Source organism: Augochlora pura, chromosome 7 (genome assembly GCF_028453695.1).
Source record: "Augochlora pura isolate Apur16 chromosome 7, APUR_v2.2.1, whole genome shotgun sequence".
Classification (NCBI taxonomy): Eukaryota; Metazoa; Arthropoda; class Insecta; order Hymenoptera; family Halictidae; genus Augochlora; species Augochlora pura.
The window spans coordinates 8,009,213-8,020,424 of record NC_135778.1 but is presented as its reverse complement, the minus strand read 5'-3'; the positions used below and the strand labels follow the sequence as shown (position 1 = coordinate 8,020,424).

At 36.1% G+C, this 11,212-nt stretch overlaps 1 protein-coding gene across 1 annotated transcript; it reads left to right on the top strand.

Moving 5' to 3' along the window:
* The first annotated feature begins 1,805 nt into the window (after positions 1–1,805).
* On the top strand, positions 1,806–7,362 carry LOC144473480 (uncharacterized). Its single transcript, XM_078187372.1, has 5 exons — positions 1,806–1,848; positions 2,739–2,982; positions 3,733–3,931; positions 4,016–4,108; positions 7,045–7,362. The coding sequence occupies exons 1-5, from the start codon at positions 1,806–1,808 to the stop codon at positions 7,360–7,362; spliced, it is 897 nt and encodes a 298-aa protein (XP_078043498.1).
* The last annotated feature ends 3,850 nt before the right edge of the window (positions 7,363–11,212 follow it).

The window sequence follows — 11,212 nt, the reverse complement described above, 5'->3', positions numbered from 1 at the left end:
GTTACGTTCCAAAAACTTATTAAAAACAAATATTTTTTTTAATTCGACATAAACAACTTAATATTTTATTAAATAATAAATGTATATACAACACAAAGTAAGAAAAAAATATTTTTATCTAACGCAACCCTATTTTAATAAATTTATTCGTCGTCACTGCTCAGTATAATCAACCGAGAACGTGTTTTGGGTGGAACGATATCGCTTTCACTTTCAGAAATTTTTTCTCTATTTAAAGTTTTTGCATGTTTTTCCCTCTTAAAAAAATCTGTAATCGAACTTTGCTTGCTGGTTCTTACTAGGTCATTGTAAATTTCGCGGTATGGAGCTAAACAGTTTTGCAGTTCCCTTTTGAATTTTCGACTTCTTTCCGTGGAAGGGTCTGTATTCAAGGAAAATGACTCGAGATTTTCCGCTAAGCATAGGCCTTCTTGTAATTTTTTTAATGTTAAATTCTTAACTGCACAATCTTCATCAGAGCTAGCGTCCTCAAAATCGATTTGATTTGCATCCAGGGATGTCATTTCCATCAAATCCGCTTCGTCAACTTCTTCTTCCACCAATAAATCTTGAATGTCCTCAGTAGCCATATCCACAAAACAAGCCTCGCCACGGCTGTAGAAGTACATACAATGTTGTATGTACAAAGGATTTACAGTTTTCTCATCACGTTATAGCGAAACCGTGTTATAGGATGCCGTGTTGTAGGAGGGTTCCCACAATTTACGAATCGTGTTATAGCGAAACCGTGTTATAAGATACCGTGTTGTATGAGGGCTACCTGTAACTTACATACATTGTATTTCACTTATATTGTAACGTAACTTCATTGTGCTTAAATTTTGTAACTTATTTACTTTGTATTTCAATTATATTGTAACCTTGACATAACTTTGACTATATATTATTTCAATTATATTGTAACGCTGACATAACCTCGATTATATTGGATTTCAATTATATTGTAACGCTGACATAACTTTCATTATATTTTACTTCAATTACGCCATAATGTTGACATAACTTTGACATTACATCCCACCTTCATAACACTCAAATAAATTTGTATATTCTTCATTTAAATAATAAATATAATTATTACTTGCAAAGAAAAGATACTGGTTTAATTTATTATTCCTTATTCTTAAGAATAGCTTTACACAGAACACACAGTAACAATTTCCATCTCTTTTCATATTTCCTTTTTCTATCGCTCAATGCCAATTATTAATTTCCAATTCATCCCTTAAACTCAACTATATCATACTTCACAATTGAACCCATTAAATTACTTAGAATTCTACGCTTATTCACCTATTAAAATCACGAATTACATTATAACATAATTTACAATAAATAATACATTATAACGCATTCGAATCACAGAGAGACAGCAGAGTCAAGGTACAGTGGAAAACGGCAGCTGCGTTCGCAGGAAGACATGCGAAAGCTAACAGACTTTAAAAAATTCTATTACGGAACGTAACTTCGGCAGACACCGAAAATTCTACCTTTCAGCGGACGTTACTTTAATCTACGGAATATGAGAACCGTATAAGAGGAACGGTAGAACACCTGCAGCTCTCTTTATTCAAAAGGCTGCCGGCTAGTAGATTGCGCCATTCATGCGCGGACAGGATGATTCAGCCCCATTGTGCACGGGTCTTTGCGTTTCTTCTCCGATTTTGTAGAACCATTATGCCGCGAGCACGGCGAGTTAATAATTCTGTACAAAATTAAAGATGGGCGCCGCCGCTTTATCCGTCTGACACGGCGCGCATAACTGTCGCGATACTTCACCATTGATGACGAGAGGTGCTACAGGCAACGTTCAGCTACAGTCAAGAGGCAAATATATATTTGTACGCGTGGACAATTTTTCAAACGATTCGATTAAAATTCCGCTGAATGTTTCGAATTGTTTTTAGATGATGCAAAGGAATAATATATTAGAGGATAAGTTAGATTTTGTTTAATTTTTGTTTTAATTGGAATGACGAAACTCCGATTTTTGGGAGCGTTCGCAACTCAATTGTTGATGCGTATAAATTATTAAAAAATCTGCTAGATGCTGTTTTTAATTTCTGTTAAATATAACAGTTGAAACACGCGATTATTTATTTGTTCTGTCATTTTAAGTAATGGCAAAATTAAACGGAAATTCATTTTTAATTAGGCTAGTCATCTAAAAGTAATTAAATAAACTTAGCACAGCCTGGAAAAAATTGTACATTTTAAATTTAGTAATTTAAGATAGAGTGCTATATTATACTAACACCTCCACTCGCATACAATAATACTTAAATTTCTAATATTAATACACCATTGCCTTCTTTTCCAAGAAATTCGTAAAAATATCACGAAATCTAATAATTACAACTATATTAAGATACAAATTCTTATTTTCTAAATAAACTACCCCCTCTTATAATTAAGATATCACAGTATTACCTTGTACTAACAACTTCGCCCATAAAAGCTACTTAATAAATAATAAACTGTAATGTAAAACTATTTCAAAATTTCGTAGAATTCTATAATGAAAAATATCAAATATTACTTTACGGTGAAATGAATCCCCAACTATGAATAAAGTTTATTAAATACCCCCGGGCCCGATGAATAGACTCGACGGCCACGCGTCGAGATATAAATGGCGATTCGGTCACAGGAACTGATGGAGGAACAATGACCGTTACGAAACACTGGACTCCGCGCGGTTTTCTTTGAAAATATAGAAAGCGGATCCTCCTTGCCGGAAGTGATACGTCCAGCGCGCGCCTATCGGATACATCTCTGGTATATAACGTACGGCGTGAACCGAATATCCGGTCAAATAACCGATGAGTGCCGTGCAACGATGGTGAAACCACGCAGCTTCGCAGTTCTAACGTTGTTCGCGACTTTTCGTGTCGATATCGTTGAACCGCTTGTGCACGAGGGCCTCTCGAAGCTCTTTGGATCTCTAACACCCGTTAAACAGTACTACCCTGATTCTTATCGCGGTGTTTCTATCCCTTCGTTACGACGATCATGCCAATGATATTAATTTATGCCATTCTATTCGAGCTTAAGTTATTCCATTTTATTTGGATTCGGTTATTGCATTTTATTCGAGTTTAAGTTATTCTATTTTATTTGTGCTTAATTTACTGTATTTTATTTGTGTTTAATTTACTGTATTTTATTTGCGTTTAATTTACTGTATTTTATTTGGGTTTGATTATTGTAATTTATTCTGTTTTCATTCATGTTATATTTTCTATTTCATTTGATTTTATTGGGGTTTGATTTATTGTATTTTACTCTATTTTATTTTAGTTTACATTCTGTTCTATTTCTATTTATATTCCACCTTCTATTTTATTTTCTATTATACTGTACTTTAATTTATGTTCTATTTTCTATTTTATTTTATTTTATTTGGGTTCAATTTATTCCATTTGATTCTATTGTATTTTATTTTCAATTATATTGCCTTTTAATTTATATTCTATTTTTATTTATATTCTGTTCTCTATTTTATTTTATTTCATTTCCTATAATATTGTATTTTAATTTGTATTCTATTTTCTATTTTATTCTATTTTTATTTATATACCATTTCTTATTTAATTTCATTTTATTCAGATCCAATTTACTGCATTTTACTGTATTCTATTTCCCTTTCATTATATTTTGATTTGATTGAAAGTGATCGTGAAAAGTGCGACGCGCATCCGGTGATTGCAGTGTACGAATCCCGGAGCTGTTGAACCAGCTGTGCAACGAGTCGCAGGGCTCCGATGCGATACGCCAGGACGCCTGCTACGGATGCTTCTTCAAGGCCAGCAATCAACCCCTTAGCTTCCCCATGCTGGTGGCAATGTCCAGCTGCGCCGACTTGTACTTGAACAACACCGATTACGCGCACTGCCAACAATACCTGAACGTAAGCGCGCGCGCGTGAGATTAGAGATTCTTCACGCCGCTGTATTTGTTTCTTGTTCGTATCATCAAACGATTCTGACGACAGAACGCCACCAGCACGCTGAACACGAAAGCCAACCCGACGACCATCTACTGCACCTTCCTCGAGTGCATCCGCCAGGTGAACAAGGACAATTTGGTAAGGTGACTCGTTGCTCCGCGACTTCCCGCCAATTTCTCTGCACGATGAGGCGAGGAGACCGCGAATGTACAGTCGACGCGAAAAGTATTCGTGGCCCTTACAAATTATACTACGCGGGTATTATTTCTGAGCGATTAGGTCGGTGACCTAAACATCTTATTTGGACGTTAGAGGGATTAAATAGGGACTGTTTAACAATTTATTAACGATTTTTTAGGTTGTTAAATTTGTTTTAAATATTGCAATTGATTGGTATGATAGAATTAGAAAATTGTTTCTTCGACTTTAAATCTACAAAGGAAATTTCGAAATTGTATTTCGTAGATCGCAGTGATTTTTACTGAAAACTTACCTATTTTTTTATCGTGTGTAATATTTACCTAGATCAACAATATGCACTTTTTAAAATTTTTACTGTAGACTCAGATAAGAATATTGAAAAGATATAATTTTTAAATTCCTCCGTCGTGTTAGCCAAGTACAATACAATTTTTCAAACCTTGATAAATTGAAAAAAAGTAAATAAATAATCAAAACCTGTAGATCATTGACCTAATCGCAAAAAGGATACTCCATTTCGTAGAGTCTTGAAATAATTCGTACACCGACTATACACATTCTTCATAAAAATAGCAACCTTGCCCAAACATTCTTGCAATTCTTCTATTTCATTTATTTAAATATTTCAACTATTTCACTCAAGCCCTCCCTGAAAACATAGCAACCCCCAACTAGCATAATCGCGAAGCATAGAAGAATAACGAAGCATCTATACTACTCTCGTTCCACCTTGCCAATTATTTTTAAATTTGTGCTGCGGCCTCGATGTAAATAATGTACATAAAAAAAAAACATAGAAAAAGAAAGCTAGAGAAAGAGAGAAAGAGTGGCCGTAAATATTGAACAGGACGCGCGTGCGAAGCCGAGAACGCCGCCAGGCCGTAGGACCGGGACGAGGAAAACTTCTTTCATATACCGGAAACTGTATAAACAAATAGCGCGAAATATTTGCGTGATATGGGAACGGGACACCGAGGCGAACACCGTCAGGCCTGGAGCGGAGCCTATCGATCCAAGACGGCAATCGATAACGCCGAAAACTTCGTAAAACTTCCTGATATACACTTGTACATGCATACACAGGGTGTCCCGGAAATCGTAGTACAACCGGGCACGGGATGATTCTACATAAAAAAAGAAGAAAATATTTTGGTATGACATTTTTTCATCCGGAGCTCCGTTTTCGTGATAATCGACTTCAAAGTTCGTTCAACTTGTATCGGGTCATATCAAAGAAAAAAGTTTATAGCATGAACGATATTTCAAATGTTACACATTTCAAACATAAGATTACTGAGGCATTCGAAAAATTATGTAACAGCGAGGAGGACATTTTCACCAATTATTGTAGCATTGTAATAGTAAGTAGTAAAAAAGAATAAAATATAAGACGACAAGCAAATTGTATTAAATCGTTTACAAGTTGGAGCGAACTTTGAAGTCGATTATCACGAAAACGGAGCTCCGGATGAAAAAATGTTATACCAAAATATTTTCTTCTTTATCGATGTAGAATCACCCCCTGCCCGGTTGTACTACAATTTTCGGGACACACTGAATATATGCGCTACCCACCAACTCCTGTAATCATTCTGTACATAGTGTACGATATACTTGAACGGAACTGATGCATGAGTCCACGGGCTTCGGTAAGTGCTTTACACTAATTGGCAAATAATTTATAGGGGGGAGAGAACTACCGTGAATGGGACACTTGCTCGAAACAGTTCGTGGATCGGTTCTTTTGTTAGAAAGTGATCTGAAATGAATAGAAAGGGGTGTCATTATTGTTTTGTTGAAAGTATAGTTGGTTTTGTTCATTAATTGGTTATGTTGAAGAGGATAGTGTGATGGAATAATTTGTGACTCGTTTATGGTAGTTCTACTCTAAAAAGCGTCTTGCATGATGGGTTTAAGGGAATTATTCGTTCTCTGAATTTGTAGGTTATGTTGTTTGTTGAATGGCATGGGGATGTTTTTAGGATGTTTTTAGGATGTATTTATTGTATATTTAGTATTTGCTGTATTATTTACTGTATATTTACTGCACAGGTGTCTATTGTATTATGTTTTTGTATAATATTTATCGATCAAAGCTATGAAATTATAAAATCACATGGTTACAAATTTAAAGAATTTTGAAGTTAGAAATTTACAAAGTTACAAAACTATAGTTACAAAAGTTACAAAATTACAGATTTACGAAGTTATGTAATTACAAATTATAGAGTTACAAATTCACAGAGATACAAAGCTTCAAATATACAAAAGTTGCACAGTTACAAATTTACAAAACGTCACAGTTATTAATTTAAAAAGTTATAATAATGCTTCAAATTTACAAAATTATAATATTCCAAATTTATAAAATTACAAATTTACAAAGTTACAAAGTTACAAAATTGCAAAGTTACAAATTCACAAAATTACCAATTCATAAATGTACAAAGTTACAAATTAACCTAAATTACCAATTTAGAAATGTACAAAGTTACAAATTCACAAAATTACCAATTTACAAATGTACAAAGTTACAACTTCACAAAATTACCAATTTACAAATGTACAAAGTTACACATTCACAAAATTACCAATTTACAAATGTACAAAGTTGCAGGTTCACAAAATTACCAATTTATAAATTCAAAAAGTTAGAAATTTACCGAGTTACAAATTCACAGTCTCCAATTTACAAATTCACAAATTCGCAAAATTACCAATTTACAAATTCACAAATTCTCAAAATTACCAATTTACAAATTCACAAATTTGCAAAATTACCAATTTACAAATTCACAAAGTAACGAATACGTCGAAGATGGCGGCCGGACGTGTCGCCAAAACGATAACGTTTCCGGGTGTATCTCCTCCAGGTGAGAGAATGTGTCGACGAGGCGATCCGTATATTCCCGAACTTCACGAACACGGACGTGAAGCTGGCCCAATTGTTCGTGAACACGACCGCGTGCGTGCTCGCGAAGACCCGCTGCGCCCTTCTGAACCCGATCACCGGCGAGTTTCAAGACGACGACCTGGCTAACAAGCTGCACATACCGACGGTGAACGCGGTCCTGGTCAATTCCGATTACGACATCAACATCGTTCAGCTTCCGTTTTATTACGGGGCGGTCGACGTATGCGCGAAATACAGAAACTTCGAGCAGGCCAATTGGCCGACCGTCACCTGCTGAACCCGTCGACGGCGGATGCATTTTTCATGCAGGGCCCAAGATGCTTCGATGATTGATATGGAAACCATGGTCGAGCGGAGAAGCCGGAATGAAACGAATAAACGTCTGTTAATTGTTAAATGGAGGATAAATTTAGGTGGATTTAGATTTGAAGATGTTGGAAAATTTTTTGGAAATTTTTCCTGATGATTGTGAGCAATGTTTAGTATAAGTAATTGTTAAGGTTAAAAATTAAAAAATTATTAGATTACTGTTAAAATAATTACTAAGTTAGTATTAAAATGGTTATTATATTACTGCTAAAATAATGATTAAGTTACTATTAAAGTAATTATTAAACTGCTGTTACAATAATTACTACGTTGCTATTAAAATAGTTATTAAATTTCTGTTGAAATAATTATTGAATTACTATTAATAAAATGATTAAACTACTCTTAAAATAGCTATTAAATTATTAAACAACGTTATTATAAATAATCGTTTCCGTCACGCTCCTTTTTCCCATTACTAAACATTATATTAAAAATATTATTAGAATTAAAACAAATTAAAAAGTCAAAATAAAAATACTGTAAGTCAGAAAAATGATTTCAGATTTCCAATTGAAATAGCTTTCGAGTTAATTGACAAATTGACAATTCGACGTTAATGTTTTCGATTGGAATAAGAAAAAGGCGGAGAAAAAGTTCGCGGCGATGGGTTTCGGCGCGTGCACGCGCGACTTTTGCGGCGCGAAGGGAAGCCAGCCGCAGCGTTTTCACACGCGCCGCATCGAATACTCGACGGAAGTCTCGCGAGTATTTTTCCCTCCGCGAGATGTTTCGCGTTTTCATATCGCCCTGCCGCGTGCCTGTCACCCTTTTCGCCCCCCTCGCGGAACGGGTGGGTAAATAAAAATTCCGCGACGAACCAGCCGGGCTCGTTTGTTTGCGAATCTCCGCGCGTCGGACCGGTGTCGAAGTCGTCGCATGCCGAATTATTTGTTTACGGGGATTGGCAAGATCTCGCTCGAATAAAACAGTCGGATTAAAAACCGTGTTGCCTGCGCAGCATGCTCGTGCGATGGTGTACGGGGTGGCTCGTTTGACACGCATCGGTTCATGGTGGTTCGGTCTTATGGGCGCGCTAGTAGGTTTTAAATGAAATCGTCGGTTTCAGGGTAATTAATTTTTTGGTTGAGTAGCTTGATAATTTTTTAGTTGAGTAGCTTAATAATTTTTGCGTTGAATATCTTAATAATTTTTTAGTTGACTAGCTTAATCATTTTTGAGTCGAGTAACTACTTAATTTTTTAGTTGACTAGCATAATAATTTTTGAGTCAAGTAACTAATTAATTTTTCAGTTGAGTATCTTAATAATTTTTTAGTTGAGTACATTAATAATTCTTTGGTTGTCCAGCTTAATAATTTATCAGTTGAGTAAACTGATAATCAGATATTACGTGAATATTAATCAATATCTAAAGAATTTATTCTATAAATTAATATCGTAATTAAAATTAATATTAATATACAAATTATAAATAAACAGAAAATAATGCAGAATGAAATTGTTATAAAGCATTTCCTTTAAATCCAAAAGGTGTAAACTGCAGATTTTAAATAAAACAGGAAGTGCAGCTTGAACTGCATGCAAAATGCAATGTGACTCGCTTTCAATCAAAAACTTCATCTCGCGTCGAAAGGAACGACTCTGCTCTTTATAAGACGCAGTAGAACATTCGAGGGCGACGCTGATTCCTAACCTATTCGATCATGTCCGCGCGCAAGAAAGTCCTTTCGTCGCAGCGAACGTCAAAGCTAAATTTATGAATTCCTATTAGACGACGATGACTCATAATTGCGTTATAACTTATAAAGCGGCCTGCGCTCGGATGACTCTCATCCTTTAGTCATCGCGCGCGCTGTTACGCGCTATCTTTCGGTGTCATCGCGCGCCGGTACCTAATCGTTATTAAGTTGACGCTTACAGTAATGGCGATCGGATCGCGAGGGCGCGATTATGCGATCTGCGAAACGGCGATGATTATTATGTACGAGATTGTTAGAATAAAACGACGAATCATTGTTGCTTAGAACGAGGAACAAATATTGTTTTATAGATGCTTCTTCTTTATTTTTTATATTTTATCTTTTTCGATTTTTATGTGTTTTGATATCCTTGTTCCGTTGAAATACTTTTGTCATCCACTTATGATATATATTTACAATAAATGTACTGTAACACATATAATGTTGAATTATTTTCTGCTTTCGATAATGTGATCTTAAGAATCATCCCTTATTATCTGCGTAATATGATTTCAAATGGTTCAGCTTAACATATACAGGGTGTATCAAAATTAAACATACTCTGAAAATTTTCTGACGTAATTTCAAGTAATCTTTTCCTTTGTTAAAATGCAATTCGCGGCTTTGTTAACGAGTTATTAATGCAAAAACAGTGGCGAATGAGAGGCAAACACGCGATAGTATATATTTCACTAGTTTAATATTAAAAATATAACTATTCTAATACTTTCGTATACGACTGTATATAATAAATTGAACTCAACGGAACATGAGAACTTAACGTTACAAACTAAACAATATCGCAGCTTCTTGAACGAGAATGTTAGCCCGAATACTTTTGCGAGTCGCGACAGTTCATCCGCGGTATCCGCTGTTTATCAAAATGTAAATTTTCATTAGCTCTCGACGTTGCCAACCACCGGAAGTCGATAAACATCCGACGTTATTACCGCGATTGCAATAACCGAAAATACCGAGTTGCAATAACAGCGCGGGAAACACAGAGGGGGTGGGGGGGGGCAGGGGGTGTAGGACGCGGAGCGAGTTAAAAATCGCGGCCGGAACGTAACCGAAATTAATTCGAAAGTAATTTACGGCCGCCCGGGTACCGCGGTGTATAATTATTATAGTTCCCCCGAAGACTATCCCCACGGAACTAAATTTCAATTCCGAACAGCTACTCGATCTATTCGACACGACCCCGAAACAGCTCCTTCCTTCGTCAGTCGTGCCTAACACCTCCCCCCCCCCCCCCCCCCGCGCCCCCTGCCGGAGAAGTTCATTTACGCCCGAACATTCGGGAAGTTCATTCACCCCTACAGTATTTGCTCGCCTCTAGTGCGAATGGAGCACCGATTCGCAACTCTAGATTGCAACAATCTTTCTTCGGAGTTTCCGTGCAAGTTGCCCGAGCCGTCGCCGCCGCCGCCGCCGCGTCGAAGCGGCTCCACGGAATTAATTTGCAACAATGCCGGCTAAAGGGAGGAGAAAAACCGGGCCTAACCTAATCCGCGACAACGATCCCGACGTGTTCCATCATCCGTTCGATTCTACTATGGAGGACGATGTAATAATTCTATGGTAGACGATGTAATAATTTTATGGAAGACGATGTAATAATTATATGGAAGACGATGTAATAATTCTATGGTAGATGATGTAATAATTCCATGGAAATTGTAAATTTGTAGTCTGTTGTTTTGGAAGTTTAATAAGGAGATGCGATTCAATGGAACAACAATCGAATAATGGAACGCGAACAATTTTTACGAAACTTAAACAATTTATAAATAAAGTCTCCCTTAATCACAGCTGAACACAGACTAAACAAAAACGTTTCCAAATTTCCAATCCAGTAAATAAAAATTGCCTGCCATCCGACGCTCCAGTAAAAGACAACAAACAAGAAGAAATCTTACGAAATGAGTAACAAGAATATCTTTCAAATTTATAAATAAAGCCTCTCTGAGTCTTAGCTGAACACAGACTAAACAAAAACGTTTCACAGCTTCCAATCTAATCTATCAAAATTGCGGCGCTCCAATAAAAGACAACG